This window comes from Pecten maximus, chromosome 9, assembly GCF_902652985.1.
Source record: "Pecten maximus chromosome 9, xPecMax1.1, whole genome shotgun sequence".
Taxonomy (NCBI): domain Eukaryota; kingdom Metazoa; phylum Mollusca; class Bivalvia; order Pectinida; family Pectinidae; genus Pecten; species Pecten maximus.
The window spans coordinates 22158188-22178820 of NC_047023.1; the positions used below are offsets into that span (position 1 = coordinate 22158188).

Consider the following 20633-nt stretch of genomic DNA (forward strand, 5'->3'; position numbering starts at 1 on the left):
TATCTGCATTTAAATGCTCTGTAAAATGCTTTCTTTTCTTCTTTTATTTGTTTTGTTTTTGTTTGTTTGTTGTTGTTTTTTCTTCTTTGTTTTTGTTTTTTGTTTTGTTTTTTGTTTTTGCAAAATTGATAAAAACAAAACTAAATTAACCTCATACCATATGTTTAAGATCCAACTGTAAGTATTCTTTAATGCTTCACGTATAGTTACGCCAAACCTCTATTTGGTTATTTATATTCGGAGTGTAGAACAGATACCTACCTTTATCAAAATATGTAGGAAATCACTATATTGCGAGTGAAGAACTCTTCACACAAAGTCAACATCCTTACCTTATACTGATGAAGCAGGCAGTATACGTGTATATTGGTGAAATATAAAATATAAATAAATGCCAAATGGATATCGGGATATTTAAACCTCCAAATTTCACACACGAAGATGATATATCAGACATAAGGGGGGGGGGGGGGGGGGGGGGGGGGGGGGGGGGGGGGGGGGGGGGGTGGGGGGTGTAAATGAAGGCTGTTCAATGCAAGAAACAACACTACGTAAACATCCAGTAACCTTAACAAACCAGCGAGATCATAAATACGGCTATATGATATAGACCAATGTATGGAAAATCCAGAAAACTGAACTATAGCCTGGTATGTCCGCGTGTATGAAACATTATAAATGATTGTGATACACATAATACATACGAGTGTTATCCACTTATTGCATGATGAAGGGCATTAATGGCATTATATATATGATAATACATGCGATGTATGTTACCTAATGCAAAAGATATGCGAAATGTCCCATTATGTGAGAATGGTGTTTACCCCCTGCTTTAGCTTGTTTACGCTTCCTTTAGAAAGACATAAGACTTCCTCAATAGTGGTACCTGTTTACATCGGTCGCATGCATTTCACTGTGTCTAGCATGTTAAAGAAATTGGTTCGTCGTGAGGCAATGTAATCAATACAAACAAAGTACAGTGATGTTTGCACATTACAATGACGATCCTTTCAAAAATAACAAATATAATTAAACTTTAAAGAAACAAATGCCATTGTTCAGTAAAGAGCTAAAATAATACGATGATGTATGGACATGTATATGTTTTAACAGGTTTTGAAATTATAATATACTATTAAATTTGAAAATATCAATTTAAATCTTACAATTGTACTGCAACAACATGCTATACTGTATGGCGATGAGCAATGAATGCAACGTGTTAAACTATGTACCGACATGTATGACTGGAAAGTTCAAAATGATACCTTCTTACCATAATCTCATGTTAGGAACAATAAACCGATTCGCAAATGGCAATTAAAGATGGGGCCTTTCAGCTATCGATCCGCTTGCAAAAAGAAAATAATAAATGCGCCAGAAAATTGCATTCCCTCAAAGATAAAATGTTAATATCGGAAAAGGTTCAGTGTAGTCAAATATTCGTAGAGCATTGAAAAAACTTTTTTTATGTTGTTAATGTAAACAACTTCATATGTACGGGAAAGACAACGAACCAATATAGTTTACGGTCCGTTATGAGGCATGTGCTGTATGCTTTATTTGAAAGACATTCTTTCTCAAACGCGTCGACGTCTTGACTTCATTCCTGATATTTCTATGGGAAGCCAAGTTATCATTTATTCATGGATCAATGTTGATCAAATACCTAACCAAATTACATGCGATACATTATTTATGATATATCTAGGTTATCTTATATCTTTATATCGTATTTCTTTATAAGACAGCTTATATGCTTAAAAAATAGCTTATATCATACATAAGATAAATCATTTAATCCTCTTTATCAGATATCTTTAATCGGAAATAAGATATCATACTTTATGATATATCTTTTATGATATATATCTTATGACGTAAAAGGTATACAAGATATATCATGATGTAAAATGTATATAAGATGTCTTATGACGTAAAAAGTATATACGATATCTTAAATCAGAAATCAATAATATATCATACTTTATGATATACCATATATATATATGATATCTCATGATGTAAAAAGTATATAAGACAATATTATGTCGTAAAAGTATATAAGATATCTTATTACGTAAAAATTATAGAAGATATCTTATAAAGTGTACCAGGTATCTAATAATATATATATACGACATCTTATAAAATTATTTAAGATGTCTTATATAATTTGGTTAACTACTGGATCAACATTTTCCCCGTGAATAAATAACAGCTTAGCTTCCCATATATTTCAACAGCTCCTTTAAAATGTTGCAAATGCCACGTCATACACATTGTCCCGAATTTCAGATGGCGTTCATATCAGCTATGGATGTTATGAATCGCAATTAACACCCGATATATGATGCGCAAATACCATTTGCCTACCATACATCCCACTGTCATATCGAATATAACAACATTAAAACCACTGTTCAATACATATATTTACATTGTCTTACCATTTTCGTCAACTTTGAAAAAGATTCAACCACCAAAAAAATCCGCCTTCTTTATGTCATAGGACCCACTGGTTATTATAGCACCAGGCACTTGGTGTTATAGGCGTATGGTGGCAACTGCCTCTTAGCATTGTGTAAATGGGAAAATGCGGAGCAAATGTAAATACATAGGTATGTCTCTACTTAAAACAACCTAATTTTCCCGACGTACTGTCTTATTCTGTCATCACAATGGGCTATGTCTATGTTATGTCTAATGGTAATCTCAAACTAATACGTAAAATTATGTAAATTTGGAATATATAAAAACATGATTAATTCCTTCGTTAATCTATACACTTTTAAATCGTTGACCAGAAATAAAAGCACTTTTTATCGTGAATTAATTCAAGACGTAAATTTTGTTATTAATGACATGACACAATGGATATGGACATGACACAATGAATATGGACATGCCACAATGGATATGGACATGAAACAATGGATATGGACATGAAACAATGGATATGGACATGAAACAATGGATATAGACATGACACAATGGATATGGACATGAAACAATGGATATAGACATGACACAATGGATGTTATTGTTACCAATCATACTCGCTTAATAAAGTTACTCACCTGAAGCGTGGATGGTTACACTACTTCATTTCTCTCTTTGACATTTTTTTTCACGCCAGAACCATTTCCCTGTTTGCACTGAAATAAAATTGACCACTGATATCGAGCCTGCATTTGTTTTTATCACCAGATAACTTTCTACCTGTCTGCTTCCTTTGGTGGCAACTCTAGAATACACATTTAACGCACAGATACCTGTGTGGGCGGGATATTTAATCAACAGCATAGGTGTTAGAAGTACTGTTAGTATACCCTATTTAATATAGAAATATACTTACATTTATTCTCGCTCCTGCTACACGACATCTCAGGATGTTCACAACAGATTGTTTAACGAGAACGTGTCAGTTTTAATCTCCTTTCGTCGCTTGCTTCTGCTTATTCTGTTTTGTTTGTATATTTCCATGAGTGCCAAATATCGTGAATATCGTGAAGGCAACATCTGAAAAGTCGAGGAGTGTTTATTACAGGATAATGAGATGTATATCTATTCACGCGTATAAATGATTTCTACCGTTAACTACTTTGGTATAATACTTTTGTATGGCGGAAAGAAATATGAGTAAAAAATAAAATCAGATTTGAGATCTGTCTACATTGTGGACTGCCTGGTGTCAATTTTCTTCTTTTTGACTCAGAAATGTGTATGGTTCGTTAAAGTTCAAACTATTATGCAGACAGAATACCAATTCACAGTTAAGCAAGTGTCAGTCTTTAAATACACCACAGTGAATGCTCGAGGGGAATTCAATAAAAACCTTTGATTTAGTAGGCCATTTACTACGAAAGCCAATCGTTAAATAATCTGTGATGATCTTATAGATAGGGATACGACGCACTGTGTTAAATCCGTTCAGTGTTGACTTACTGGCTTTACTTATGTAATATCTTCAGGTTTTATACAGAAGGAAAACATTTGGTTCGTCATTCGAACAACAACAAAAAAAAAAAAAAAAAAAAAACCCAAAATGCCTATATATGTACAAACAATATTTCTTTAAACGTGTAAGTAAAATAAGTTACAGACTCTGGTAAGCTAATATCGTTTTACTTATTAGGGCTGTGTTCTTTAGACAATAGGGTAGGACGCATATAGTGCCATTATAGTGTCAATAAGAATAAATAAATCTGATTAGTGTTCCTGGTTTAAAATAAGTATCATGATATCAAAACATATCTGAAATGTAGTGAATAAATGTATTTCAAATAGGGTCAAAGTGACTAACCAAATATACAGTAACCGTGTTCTTTTCTTCTGCAAATTTGGAAGACAACTCAAAAAGTGGTATTTTTGAATCATTAGTCCGGTATTCTGCAATCAATTGTCACATAAGAGGTTTAGTTTTAGGTGCAGGAATCAGAGCACACCAAGAACATTATATCAGGAGGCTGATTAGAGTGAAGCAGTTATATGGACAGAGTAACTTCTGTCATATCCTAAGTACTTGCCCTGAATAAAGAAACTTACTGCAGTGTGTACATTGTATGTACCTGACAAATAGATCTGATTGAGCTCGTCCAGACTTAAAGATTCATAACACTCAGACATCACGTTAACGATATTTTCTGTATTCCGAGTTAAGTCATTCTTTATTATAAACCGTGATGATTTTTATTAGCACATAGAGTAATATTGATAGTGTCGATATACAAAATGTATATAAAGTTCTAATGTTATATACTAAATGAACGGCATTTTCAAAAAAAAATTAAAATATAAAATTAAAAAACAAAAACAAAACAAAACAAAACGAAACAAAAAAACAACAAAACTCTGTCCTTCTTCATTAATTTAGATCGCGTGCGCTTCTTAATCCTGTAAAAATAAAAAAAATGAACTAATTTTTAGAGGTGAATGAATGCTACTACAGTAATAAAACCGTATGTTGTACCATTATCAATTAGCTTAACTAGGGGGACAAATGCCAAAACTAATTTGTCATGGCTGAAATCCTGATGACGGTTATATAACTGGAAGAAACATAAAAACAAAATGTTCGTGGCTTTTCTGACTAATCTACATAATCGCCAGATAAAGTTTCGCCCTCTTCATGTTTTTAGGAGTTCCTCAAGGTCTGTCCTTGGCATACCGCCTAAACTATCATAATGATAATTTGACATGTCAATGGTATCCAACCCGAACACAAATATACAGAGCGATGACTTCCACAGACAAATATTTATCCTCTTGTCCACCAGGTGTGGTCAAGCCGCATAAGTATTTCAGCGATAAATCTCAATCTCATAATAGAACAAATCGATGTTCCAAATATTTTTTAAAATGCAATATTTCATCACATTAAGTTTTTCTCAAGACAGTAAACGAAATTAAGAGGTTTTTTTCTGTAAAGTTAAATTAATCTCATAATCCCTTTAATGTAAGATATGGTTTACAAGCTAAACATGCTTCGACGGAGTAAACTATGGTACTTGTCTATTATCTCGCTTCAAATGTCAATAAATACACGGGTTCGTCCTGAAGTGACGATTCAATTAATAGTAAGTATATTTACTTGTACACAGTCGTGAGAAGCTAAACATACTACTTTTCTCTGCCTACTTAAAAGTTCAAGGCTTGTCTCCATAGGATTTATAGTAAGCTCAATACATTGGCCTTATTCTGAAATTCATACTAAATAAATAAATAAAAACAAAACAACTAATTGATAAATATTTCCGTTAATAAAAAGGAATGTTCCCAATGTTACCTACCACATATTATAAGAAGATATATTGGTAACGAAAGTGAGAAATAAACGACAGAACTCTTTTATAGTATTACCGTTTTCTAGAGGCATGATTTTTATGGTAATGCTGTCTCTAATTATGAAAATTATCCTACTGTCTTCAAAGCTTTGCATATGGAATTAAGCGTGACATGTAAACTTCATAGGTTGAGGAAGCAGGAACGTTACTATCCATACATGGAAAATCACAACAGGTAAATTGAAATCATCATGCTTAATATACGGCAAAGTTAGTCATAAACTGACCCCATTATGATGTAAGTAACGTTCGAGGAAATATGCATTAGCTGATGGACAATATGAAAAAGACATTGGAGCGTAGTGTGAAATTGGTGTGGGATGGTTATTTGTAGGAGCAGGGAGAGTCCAAGGTTCGCGGTAGCCCGTAACAAAAGCACACGCTCTTAATGGTCGGTCATTGAGTTCACTTCTATTTTTGTTCCAAATTAAATTATCCTGGCCATGTACAAACCCAATTAATGGCGCTCAAAAATAAACATAAAATCCTTTAGTTAAAATATCGAGCATTTAGTAGCGAGCTTTTCAACGAATAAAGGCATGCATAACAAATGGGCGAGTGTATGAATGTCTAGGGTGATATTGTGTTAGATGCATGAATTATAGGGTGATATTGTACCCGTTAGCCATATGATGTACCCAGTAGCCATATGATGTACCCAGTAGCAATATGCTGTACCCAGTACCCAGTAGCCATATAACATACCAAATAGCCATATTACGTACCCAATAGCCACATCATGTACCCATTAGTCATATGATGTACCCAGTAGCCATATGATGTATACAACAAACATATGATGTACCCATTAGCCATATGATGTACCCAGTAGCCATATGATGTACCCAGTAGCAATATGCTGTACCCAGTACCCAGTAGCCATATAACATACCAAATAGCCATATTACGTACCCAATAGTCATATGACGTACCCAATAGCCACATCATGTACCCATTAGCCATATGATGTACCCAGTTGTCATATGATGTACCCAGTAGCCATTTGATGTACACAACAGCCATATGACGTACCCAATAGCCTTTTGATGTACCCAGTAGCCATGTGACGTGTCCAATAGCCATATGATGTATCCAGTAGCCACATGACGCACCCATGCAATAGCCATATGATGTATGTAAATCTTTATGATATTCTATGTAAAGAAAAACCAAACCATGTTATTATACCTGTTGTGTTGACAATGAAATATTTTGAAAACGAAAAAAATGTACCCAATAGCTATATGACGTACCCAATAGTCACATGATGTACCCAGTAGCCACATATATGACGCACCAATGCAATAGCCACATGATGGATACCCAGGGTCATGTCATGAAGAGTTTTATTATCATCATTATTATTTGTTCTATCATATTTTCTTCTGGAGATGAAGTGGTCAGCCAGTGTCGATATGTTCAAACAAAGTTTCAATTATTTACCCGTGGAATAAAATAAATGTTCCAGATTGACTATATATGGTACCGCCACTGCGCAAAGCTAAAATAAATGTTATCTTCCTATGTAATTTATAGCAAAGTTTTGGCTCTTCCCAGGGGGACACGTGGTACCCTGGGGCCATAAAGTTTAATCTGAAACTACGAGTTTCAAGTTTTCATCATACATAACAAAAATAAATCTAACCTTGCTGATACTTTAGGATGATGTTCTGGGCTTGTGGAAACAATATATAATATCTACTAATATTTGTGATCACATCCCTTGTACTCGAACTGTCAACCCCTGATAGTAATAACATATCGTTTTGGTACATTGTGTTTTACTCTATGTTGGGAAATAACCACATGGGTAATATTTTTAAACATTCTAAATGTAAGTGTAAAGATCGACAACTCAGTAACGATGTCTTGAGTCGAAATCGAATGAACCGGATACGTAAATGAGGTGCGTTCGATCGCAAAGAACCGTTAGACAGTAAGACACAGCTAAGACATTTCTTGTAATGTTACGTGGGTATATAACATGAACTATTCTTATCATATCCACGTTAACTCTGCGATTTATGAATGATTATTTTCTTATTTTAGTTGACCCAGCTGTGCCTGTATGCTGGATCTGACGAAATTTTCATCTGGGTGGAATATTGTTACAGTAGATTCTAGTTGCGTCATAAGACAATATATTATTTCGGAGACATACTGAGCACAGTTATGGGTGACATAAACGACTTTTTTCGTTCAGTGTTCGGATTGGGCAGTCAACGGCCACCAGAGGGGCATCACCCACGGGAAGGGACATTTATGTAAGTCTATAGTAGGCCTACTTTATGTGATGATGTATACAGTAGTGTTATACGTAGTCATTAGACTAGTCTGAGTGGCATGGGCCACACTAAAATACGCCATTGGGAAATATACGCCATAGGAGTTTTTCGCACGCCATAGCAAAATGTAACCGATATATACACAAAATAACTTGTTTTTTTCATTGATATACCTATTTTACAGGTTCTGATAAAGTTTCATTTCAAACAAATGTGTACTTTGTAAGAAAATCGGTCTTATTTGCGTAGTCAGTTTCAAGCACTATACGCCATACGTGTTTATGCACGCCATAGCAAAGTTCAAGGGTTGTTTCTGCAAAATCAAAGAATTTTTCACATTGTATGTGTATTATACATGATTTAGTAAAGATTCATGAAATAAAAATGTGTACTTTGTAAGAAAATCGGTCTTATTTGCGTAGTCAGTTTCAAGCACTTTACACTACATAGGGTAATCCTGTTGTCTGATCCTATTATTTCATATATATAAATATTTAAAATAAAACTTAACAAATGATAATAATATACATAAATAACATTTAAATTTCTAATATAATTATGTTTATTGATTGTATGTATATTGAACATGTATTTGTATATATTTGGAATAATAAAATAATTTTTGAATTGAAATGGAAGCATGTATTGTACAGACATTATTACACTACACCAGAGACATATATATATACATCTGTATATATGTCTCTGACTACACATAATATCATACATGTATTAAAACAACTTCAATTTCAAAAGGAATCACACAATAAAAGTTTTATTTTCAACATTTTATTTTGTGTGTGTTTTTTTTCTTTTTTTTTTTTTTTCATTGATTTCATAAAATCTTTTAATGTATACAACTTATTAAATAGTGACACACTTAAAGTATGCATGTTTCATAACATTGTAACAATTTTTCCACTGGCAGCAATGTTTCCATCATCAAGGTACACTAGTATTTGTTGTTACAGTTACCTACCTTACTGTATAACTACGACTTATATTATGTTAAATATTATAGGCCTATATATCGATACCACAACTTTGTATACCTAACTTAAATGTCTCACTGTCACAGCTGCAGGTATCATATAAAAATTCTAGGGTAAATATAATTATATTCAGAAATTTAATAGGACAATACATGTGTGACCTTGACACTCAAAATGTGTGTCCAGTGATTAATTTATATTTCATTATACAACATTATCTAAAAGAATTGCCACTAACAAACCAACATATGTGTGATGATTTACCAAATGCGGTATACTCCATACTACCAAATGCTACCCTGTACTAAATTAGTATATAGGCCTCTGTACTGTACTGTAGTCCCATATACAGCTATAGATATTACCCAATACTATTCCGATATATTGATAATGATGATTTATGGATATTCGAAATGATTTATGGATATCCATAAATACGGTAGTGACTTTTTCCCACTTTGGCTTGCCATAATAATTAGCCCATTCTGCCCTGTACTACCCAATATATGGTTAACTTATATTATTACCTGAACTTTCACTTGTACATTCGGTATTTGAAACATTAACCGCCTATATAGAATTAGGTAGAATGGGGTAGTATTGAGTTGTGTGCAATCTGTTGGGTAATATGGAGCAGTATTTAAGGAAGTACTGTAGCGGAACTGGACCGGCCGATCATCGGCGACCAGGTAGCTCAATCGGTAGAGCATCCGGCTAGTGTTCAGAGGTCCTGGGTTCGAACCCCGGTCTGGCCGTGCATTTTCCCACTCCTCTTACATTTGGTGCTAATTTTGTAACGCCGAGACGGGCAGTTAGCTTTTGCTGAGTCTGTCTCGGCGTCACTGTTAGCAGGTAGTGTGTACGTGTTTGCAGGTTGGTGGCTATGTAAATGTCCTAGTCAATAATGTTTCGTTCTTGTCTCGTACATTGTGTCGTCACACGGGCCGAGCCAGGTAGCTGAACCCGTTTATATATCTGTCCGTGTTATCCAAAGCGACGGCCTGGTAAGGGCCTGGCTGTATATGTTTAATGTTCTTCATGTTAAAATAAAACTGTTGAAACTTAATATTGTTGTTCATTATTACTGTTACACATGGAACCCCAGACTAGAACCTGGGTATAAAGTCTGTAACGACTGAGAGGTCGTTCCTACTACAGTACAATGTATGGCCATGGGGGCAGTATGGGGTAGTATGAAATAGTATTATTGGGTAGTATTAATGAGTACATAATATTCGGTAGTATGGGGGTTAGACCAAGTTTCCTCTGGCCCTGCAGATTATATTACATATGAAATCATGGAAAAAAAAATACTTTTAATATTAAAAAAATGTGTCAAAGAATGGTGAATCAAAAGTAAGGAAAAAAATCAAACTTGGTTGATAATTAACCTGACACTTTTGGCATTTGACAGCATTGACACTGAGGATGATGAAGATGAAGTACCCTGGGGTGATATACGATCTGGACATTTTTTTGGTGGGAACATATTCTCACAATTTCAACGAGACATGGAACAGATGCAACAAGAAATGGCTGATATGTTTCAAGGTTTAGAAATAGGATTTTCTTCAGGTTCGTAAACATCTTTATGAGTTAATTATTAAGTTATGATATTATCAGGGGAGTATTTAAATTAAAAATTTGCAGTACATCAGATCTCTGCAGCTGCTGAATTAGGTTGACAATAATATAGCAGTTTGTTGTTAATATAACTGCATATTTCAATTACAGATACCATATGATTATCAAATTGTTGAAATTTATAAAAGTTAGTTAAATGTAAGTACATGAATTTAAATGAATCAAGATTCAAGATATGTACAATGAAATGAGATATTATTTGATTTGATACAGAATACCCAAGAAACCCACAGCTACCATCCAATCCACGAGATGACATGCTGAAAAAGCCTGATTCCACTCCAGAAGACAGTCGCCAAGATAGAGTTCAACCTGATATTGGGCAAAGAAGAATGGGTCCTGGCTTTCCTCAACCACCATCATTTGTAAGCCAAGACAAAAACAAACAAAAAAAACATTAAAATAGGATAAGATCATCATAACTGGAATCAGACAATTCAAAGTTAAATGAAAATTTCAAAAAGTACTAGATATACCGGATTATACCCTTGTCCTGGTTTTTGAAGAAGTTTTTGATTATGGAAGTGTTATGAATACATTAAATTAGGCAAGCCCCAATGTTGTATATGTTGATATTTTGAGGTTCATTTACATGTAAATTGTATTAAAACACACCATCATTAGAGTTTCCACATTGTAATTTCTATGCTTCAAAAGCTACTGGGACAGTATCAACACATGCTCACCTGTTCAAGCTTGTCAGGGCAACAATACAGAGATTTTTTTACTTCTAAAACACCATGAATATGATGCCTCCATGAATGTGTCATTGATTATCTTAATAGTGAGATAATTAAGTCAGTAGTATGGTTTGCATAACGCTGTATTTACAAGAAGAATTATATGTTAGGTATTTATACATATTCTAATGTAACCATTGCCTAAACTTAACTAGAAAATTTATACCAGATAGGTTTTAATCATGTCACTACAATTAAGGATTTTACAAATGCAAACAGAATCTTTGAGTCTTGAAAGTTTGATTTGCTTTTTCATTGTCTTTCTTGTGGTATGTATAGATTAATCTCCCCTTTGTCTGGTTTGGAAACACACTGTGAGTTTAATATATGTAAGAAACTTCTGAAAGAATATTCTTCACATGTGATCGACTTAGTATTTGTTTCTATCCATCTTCTGTAAATACACTCTCTTATCAATCTTAGATATAATGTATAACAAGCTAGGGTTGTTTAATTTTCATTTCAGTTTGGAGGTATTTTCTCTCTACCTAGACAAGGTTTACCAGGACCAGCAGAGCAGAATGACAATGGTATGTATTAGTATGCGCTGGTTTTTCAACCATTTGTGGAAAACACTGTTCAGTGTATATCTGACTTTCAATTTGTTGATGAAGTAATTTTTAAACGAACATTAATGTTCGGTTATTGTGATCAAGAACTGGACTGAGAAATATAACCATATATGGTAGCCACATTCACCAATACGCCATCTACTGTCTGTTCCAATGAAATATGGCTGCCCCCATTGCCTTACGCTTCAAATAATTTACTTGCAAAAACATCTTCGTTTTATATAGTAGTTTTACCGAAAAGGTTGAAATGTATTCAGTAGGTGTTTTCAAGATGCATACGATTTGAGAAATGCATAACGCTAGCGAAATGAGAAGACTAAATGAACCTGAACTTTGCGAATAACTCCGGTCCAGGTCAATATATTTATGTAAACAACTATTGCGCAGGCGCATTCGTCTCCGGATGTTTAGAAAGTTTTGCTCTTCTGTGTTCTATCCAAAACGGCTGACATTATAGCATAGGTCTGCAAATTTGTCCGCGATTTACTTAAATGTGTAATATATATATTCTAGAATGTTACATCATTATCAACTAGGTGTGTATTTCTATAATTTAGAGAAAGAAATATATCAATGACGGCATACGAGACGATACATTGTATCATACTATACTGTAGTTACTGTACGTGTTTGCGAGAAAGAACTGTACATATGTATAGGCTTACAATTAGGTGGCATTTGTGGTCAGGGTGACTGGTCATAGCGTTAAAATTGTCATCGATTTCCATATACCATTTTCCTTTGACGAAAATGACCCAATAAATCATGTGCACGGGATTGCTTGTTGTAGGCGATACTTGGAACGTATTTACTGTTGTAAGGGAGGTAACTGCAAGATTTACGGAAATCAAAAATAAACCAATTTGATTGGTCGATTCTTCCTTCACTTTGGCATGGGGTTTACAATCGAAGTGACAGATAACTACGGCAATATTCAGATGATATCAACAATAACATTTTTGGATACGTGTGGTTGGCAGTTGTTGTCATGTTTAAAATGAACAATTATATAGCTTGTTTTTATTTCGGCAAAGACGAGAATATTTACTGAAACGGACCACACGTGAAGCAGACTTGGAAATACCGAAACGAAGAAAAATCGGGCTTAATTATAATATAAATTGGCATTATTTTCAGAGGATTGACCAAAATATATGTTCTGCAATGCCTGATTGTATCATATATAAAATATTAGAGGTTTATTTGACCGAATTTTAAATAAATTATTCATTTGCGAATCGCGGCCCGATTGTCGTTGGAGTTGAATTACCGAAATGGCCGATAGTCGACCCAAAATCGATATTTTTACGAGAATTTTTGTTTTCTTTTACCTGAAAGTATTTTGAAATAATTTGCAAAATACCGAATTCACGACCAAATTTTCGATTGCGACGAACTTCTGTGACGGTGTTAAGTTCATGTTAAGTTATATCTGATTAAAATCAGCTGTTACATGGCTACGTTTACTATGCACTACGTCTACTAGGTATTTTTTTTTTAAAGACGGAAATCCGGATTATCTAAAAACAAATGCAAAAATACTTGTGATATTCACTTAATTTGATATTCAGTCGTTAATTGTTATCTGTAGTTTGATAACTTCTGATATATTGTGATTGATACTCTATATAATATTGCTGTGGAACTTGTGTTATTTTTCAAACAAATTCATTTTAATAATTTGTTAATTTAGAATTTTCATCAAGTCATAATCAAGACTTGAAATTCTCACTACACCATACTTCAAACACAGAGTAATCGATGAATTGATAAACTGAAAATTTAAGTCAAGCAAATGAGTTGATATTTACCTTAAATATTTTTTCAATATACAACAAATGTTCAGATGACTATTTGTGCCATGCTGTTACAAGATTTCAGTTACAATTCTAAAATTGAATTAGTATGTAAATATATGTTATCCTGTCAATATCCACAAAGCGAGTGTAGTCTACTGTACTCAAAGTCATGCCAGTAGATAGCGGTACATATACTTACTGCTTACATCTAGTGCTTACTTGTGTGAACTACATTGTATTAATCAATAACAAAATGGTTCATATATTTCTATATATGACTTCACAAATTATGTGGTGTCTGAAGATCTGAATGAAGTGAATAAACGATGTATTAAATTATTTTTATGAAATATTCAAGTCACAGATCATTCTCTTTTTTAAAATATTGCTTTCAGGTCTATTTTGGTAATTCAAATATGACGGCAATCAGGCCTCGAATGGCGAATGATTACAAACATTTTAAATACGTCTCGGTCAAATAAACCCCTAATATTTTACATATGATTAATTTTGACATTGGAGAACATATAATTGTGTCCATTCTCTAATATAAGCACTGGTAGAAAGTACAGAATAGAGCTTGATAAATATATAATCAAAATTACTAATTACCCCGGTAAATATAACATTTTACGTAAACCTCCCATGACTGATGGTGAACTTAAACTTGCAAATCTCCTGTGTCATTCCAATTTTGATATGTGTAAATACATACACGAACGGTATATATATAGATATAGATATAGATATGGAATGATTCACAAATTTGCATACAGTTATGGAATCTTATAACACCCCGAAAACTGTTCTCTCCACATAAAAGATGTGATTTGTGCAATTACATTGCTGAACTGTGTGTGGTTCACTATGATTGGATGGTCAACATTGGAAAGGGACAATAAATAGGGAATGTGTCATCCCATCGAATGGACTGTAACCTTTATCAGTTTGAAGTTGAAAATGAAGCTTGAAGTTTTCTTTTCCTGTTTGCTGAATTATTTGATGAAGATAGTCTTTATATGGTTGTTATTCTTTATCAAATTGTGTACAATGCTGTAATTATACCAGAAGTATATCTTCTCATATAAAGATTTATTAACATCAAATGATTCCTGAACAAAAGGAGTCAAGTTTTTTGTTTTGAAGTACCATACATGCTTGAGTACAGTTTCAATAGGATACATTCCTAATCCGGGCCTTGATTAGCAGCTCTGGTTTTGGTTTTCAGTAGTTCTTTATGTGTGTTTCATCATATTAAGTTGAAATATGCTAAACTAACGATGGAACTAGCCTAAATTTAGTGCATATTAGAAGTTGGCATCAATAAGGTCACAGAGTCCTGGCTGTATTATAACTGATGATGGCTTCCCGAAAGAAAGAAGACATATTTTATTTTCATCCATCCAAGATAGATCAATAAACTTCCAATTTCAATCAGGACCTTACAGAAATATGCATGTGTTCAATCATATCAGAACAGCTGCAAACATTTCAAATAATTTGCAATTAATTCCTAAACCAATATCAGTAAATTTATCGACTTTAAACTTAGAAGATTACTGATTTTGCATTAAACAATAATGTTCGTTTACAGTACTTCCAGTACTTTGATTTTGTTTAGATCTATATTTGAAACGACCCTGATATTGGAACCATTGCATGTTCAATCAATTATTTACCTTTAATCTCGACATGCTACAAATACTATCTATATCGCTGCTCTGTATATCCAAACATCTCATGGTGACACATATCAACCTGGTAGTTTGGTTACATTTATACCAATGTCAAATTTATGATGTCACTTACAACTACACATTAAGTTATGGTGTGTACATGATACATTGTATATGTGGGGTGTGGGTTGGGGGTGTTGGAGCAGGGATAGCACTTGTTGGATGGAGTAAACGTTTGGTTTATGATGTAAAAACTTTTTTTTTTATGAAACAGGTTACAATATAGTCCCATGTAGTTTGGAAATGTTTCATGCTCAACTCTAGATCTATCATAAAAACAGAAAATATTTACATTAAAGCAGACTATGGATGCTTTGTGTATCCATTTCAATGTCCTCAGTTAGGAGTGGTTTTCTTCACTGCCACTGAAAATTTCCCAATTTTGAAGTAACTTTTAAATGATTGAGTAAGTTTCATCTACAAAGACCTATACTAAGGTACTTTTGAAAAATAGCTATAGATAACAAAATGAAATCAAAAATAATTTAAAGGCAATATTCATCAAAGAAAAACAGAAATTTGTATGAATTTCACTATTTCTTGTTTTTCCTGATGTCACATTTTGTTGCATGGAAATTCCAAAATCAATGAACCCTGGACCATGTTGAAAAATCCCTGGCATTTAACTCTTGTATAATTATGATTTTTGTTATTAGAGCTTGCTCCAAATGCCCCTGACGCTGGTCGCTATGGTGATCCCGGAATGCCGCACATAAGATCCTTCTCCAGTGGTAGAAGTGTGTCTGTAAGCACTTCGATTGGACCCAATGGGGTAGGTAACATAGTAGTGTCATCATCTAAATAACACTTCTCTTTAATGTTAAATAGAGGTTCCCCGACAAGTGATAGTTGTTTATCAAGTTTATCTACTCTCCTTAGTTCATTTTCAAGTTTAGGAAAGGCACAAGCTTAGCAAGTTTTCCTTCTTACTCTCTGTACTAATATGATTTATACCTAGTGAATTATTTTCCTTGATAAATCATGGTTCTTCGATTGTAAAATGGGCTTCCCATTCCTCAGGAAGAATTATATAGTTAGATTGACCTAAAGGGATGCATACAAATTTATGCATTATACTTTTAAAAAACATTTCTAGAACTAAATTGTGGCATGCTGATGTCTTGATAAATAAAAGCTGGTAAAATCAAATCCTTGTCCCTGTTTGGTTCAGGTGTTTTTTCCACATCTCTTAAGGTATTAGGTTTACATTCATTTGGTGAAATACATGTAATGCTGTCTACAAGATTAGTTCTCTGATAGTGATTTTGAGACCTAAACTATTTTAAAATTACATGCTTGACATCTTACATGTACATGTATGTGTTGAACAAAGTATGCATGAAATGGAAACAAGTTGTAACAGTGATCTCCCTTGAATGTGTTGGCTTTATCAGTATATATTGGTTGGTTTTGAAAAAAAAAACAACGTATTGATGAAACTTTGTACAGTAATTTGAAAACAAGAGAATTGTGGACTGAAAAGGGCTTGAGGAGGTTATTTTTATGTCGAACCTAATATTTAATGCTTACTCATGATCATTGTTCAAACTTTCTACAGCAGATTGAGGAGAGAAGAACAGTAAGGGACTCACAAGGGGGTGAGGAGGTTACAGTTACACGGAAACAAGGCAGTCAGGCACATTCTATTACCACAAAGACAGACAAAAATGGTGTACAGGAAAAAATAGAAAACTTCACCAACATGAATGAAAGTAAGTTATTTAAACATCATTTTGATTAACGATAGAATAATGCGTGAATGAATGCCACATATATAGACTATTGATTATCAGGGCCCAGTTGTTCAAAAGGTGATTAAGCTATCGCATTTTAACAACATATTTCAAACCCTGATATAATAATTTCTGGTGGAACTGACTTGACAAAACTTTATGAAATTCTGTAATTCTTAATTCTCCTCCAACTGGCAAAATTTAAAAACGATATACTCACAGGTTTTGCAACAAATTAGAAATGAAGTTTTCATTAATCAAGTAATTAAGCTAATAACCTTTTGAACAACTGGGCCCTGGACTACTATCATATGTTATCCACTTAATTAGTGTCCTTGTTGATATCAAATACTGTATTCAAATATCTGTGTAACTGAACGAATTACATGCTACTTAATAGAAAAGTTTGTCTGTTTTTATAGGTATTAGTCTTTCAAGCTAAAAATCTGGTTTCAGACTGTTTCTGCTTTGCTGATCTCAACCCTGTGTTAAATATATTTTATATTTTTTCCAGATGATCTATCAGACTTTAACTATAAATGGAGTAATAAAACTGAACAAAGTACTTATTCAGCACCTTCACAGCCAAATTCTCTACTGAAGAGCCAACCACAGCCATACGATAGTGATAAAGACACTGTATTGACCGCCAGACTGAAACGTTTTTTTGAATGGCTGAAACCTAAAGTGGAATGAAAGAATTGTATTTATGGCTGAAACCTAAAGTGGAATGAAACGATTGTATTTATGGCTGAAACCTAAAGTGGAATGAAATAATTGTGTGTATGCAGGCTGAAACCATAAGTGGAAAGGCATGGATCTGTGTGTGGCTGAAAGAAGACTTTGAAAGACATTGATATTGTTAACTACTAATGAGGAAATGCTCTCACAGTGATGAAACTCCATTTTGTGACTTATTGAGCATTTTACTTCAACATTGTGTGCTCTCAGTCAAGCTATATAGACAAGATATTGTGTGCAGCAAATCCATGTGAACATTAATAATATATTGCCTGTGATTTATTTAACTTTTATGGTGATCTTTTTAAGATGGAAGTGCTTTAAGGAGGTTTGAAAAATAATTTTATAAAAGATATAATGTAATATAATTGTCTGTTAGTGTGAGTTTGTTTTTGTAGGTTTTCTACAATTACTACATTTAATAAATGTAATAGATACATACATGTATGTAGAGAATTCTGTACAGAAAACAAGGTCTGTTAGACATGGGTGTTATCACTCTACAGAAAACAAGGTCTGTTAGACAAGGGTGATATCACTGTACAGAAAACAAGGTCTGTTAGACACGGCCGATATAACTCTACAGAAAACAAGGTCTGTTAGACAAGGGTGATATCACTCTACAGAAAACAAGGTCTTTTAGACAAGGGTGATATCACTGTACAGAAAACAAGGTATGTTAGACACGGGTGATATCACTGTACAGAAAACAAGGTCTGTTAGACAAGGGTGATATCACTCTACAGAAAACAAGGTCTGTTAGGCAAGGGTGATATTACTCTACAGAAAACAAGGTCTGTTAGACAAGGGTGATATCACTCTACAGAAAACAAGGTCTTTTAGACAAGGGTGATATCACTGTACAGAAAACAAGGTATGTTAGACACGGGTGATATCACTGTACAGAAAACAAGGTCTGTTAGACACGGGTGATATCACTCTGTACAGAAAACAAGATATGTTAGACAAGGATGATATCACTCTACAGAAAACAAGGTCTTTTAGACATGGGCGATGTCACTCTACAGAAAACAAGGTCTGTTAGACAAGGGTGATATCACTGTACAGAAAACAAGGTCTGTTAGACACGGGTGATATCACTCTGTACAGAAAACAAGGTATGTTAGACAAGGGTGATATCACTCTACAGAAAACAAGGTCTGTTAGACATGGGTGATATCACTCTACAGAAAACAAGGTCTGTTAGACACGGGTGATATCACTCTGTACAGAAAACAATATCTGTTGGACATGGGTGATATCACTGTACAGAAAACAAGGTCTGTTGGACATGGGTGATAACACTGTACATAAAAAAGGTCTGTTAGAAATGGTGATATCACTGTAAAGAAAACAAAGTTTGTTAGACACCGGTGATATCACTCTACAAACCACAACGTCTGTTAGACATGGGTGATATCACTGTACAGAAGACAAGGTCTGTTAGACACGGGTGATATCACTGTACAGAAAACAAGGTCTGTTAGACATGGGTGATATTACTCTACAGAAGACAAGGTCTGTTAGACATGGGTGATATCACTCTACAGAAGACAAGGTCTGTTAGACATGGGTGCTATCACTGTACAGAAAACAAGGTCTGTTGGACATGGTTGATATCACTCTACAGAAAACAAGGTCTGTTAGACAAGGGTGATATCACTGTACAGAAAACAAGGTCTGTTAGACAAGGGTGATATCACTGTACAGAAAACACACTCTGACGCACGAAGGACAAAAGGAGGGGGGCCCAATAGGGGAAATAGAGGTAATTCCTTTAAATTGCTACTAGTAATAAAGATATGAATGGATTTGAAATTAATTTAGTCAGAAACATTCTTTGGGGAAATGGAAAAGGGGTCAGATTTTGCATTAATGGTAACTCTGACCCCCAAGGGGCCCAAGGGGTGGGGCCCAATAGGGGAAATAGAGGCAATTCCTTTAAATCGCAACTAGTCATAAAGTTATGAATGGATTTGAACCCAATTTGGTCAGAAATATCATTGGGGGAAGGAGAACAGATTTTAAATAAATGATGACTCTGACCCCCAAGGGGCCCAATAGGGGAAATAGAGCCAATTCCTTTAAATCGCTACTTCTTATAAAGTTATGAATGGATTTGAAATTAATTTTGTCAAAAACATCTTTAGGGAAATAGGAAGGGGAACAGATTTTGCATAAGTAGTGACTCTGATCCCCGAGGGGCCAAAGGGTCTGGGCCCAATATGGGAAATAGAGGTAATTCCTTTAAATCGCTACTAGTTATTAAGCCATGAATGGATTTGAACCTAATTTTGTCAGAGAAACATCCTTGAGGAAAGCAAAACAGATTTTGCATTAATATCCATTTAAATCGGTACTAGTCATAAAATGAATGCATCTTGTGAGAACAATCCTTGAGGTCTTTCAGATCCTTAGATAGTCTGGACTTCGTTATTTATTCAAAGCAGTTGGGATCCCCACACTTTAACCATCTATAGCATTTTTTGAGATTGACAATTAAACGAATTGAACATGAACATTGTTTTGACAATTGGTC

General features: G+C 34.1%; 2 protein-coding genes across 5 annotated transcripts in view; one reads left to right on the plus strand and one right to left on the minus strand.

Moving 5' to 3' along the window:
* LOC117334369 overlaps window positions 1–3725 on the minus strand; it is a 28411-nt gene extending 24686 nt beyond the window's left edge. Inside the window, exons 1-2 of one of the 3 annotated variants that reach the window (XM_033893955.1) lie at window positions 3365–3725; window positions 3087–3164 (exon numbers count right to left, since the gene is read on the minus strand). The gene's annotated coding sequence lies outside the window, so the exon portion shown is untranslated. Of the gene's footprint in view, window positions 1–3086; window positions 3237–3364 lie in introns of those variants that run through there. The other 2 variants (XM_033893956.1, XM_033893953.1) reach the window with 2 other exon arrangements.
* A 4013-nt stretch (window positions 3726–7738) lies between these two features.
* On the plus strand, window positions 7739–19483 carry LOC117334370 (HCLS1-associated protein X-1-like). 2 transcript variants are annotated; one of them, XM_033893959.1, is made up of 8 exons: window positions 7739–7788; window positions 7902–8116; window positions 10544–10704; window positions 10987–11138; window positions 11980–12043; window positions 16277–16392; window positions 17179–17332; window positions 17868–19483. In XM_033893959.1, exons 2-8 carry the CDS (start codon window positions 8025–8027, stop codon window positions 18047–18049), a joined length of 921 nt encoding a protein of 306 aa, XP_033749850.1. In that variant the 5' UTR covers window positions 7739–7788; window positions 7902–8024; the 3' UTR covers window positions 18050–19483. The 2 variants fall into 2 exon arrangements, with proteins under 2 accessions (XP_033749850.1, XP_033749851.1); XM_033893960.1 differs by having other exon boundaries at window positions 17182–17332.
* Window positions 19484–20633: the final 1150 nt, after the last annotated feature.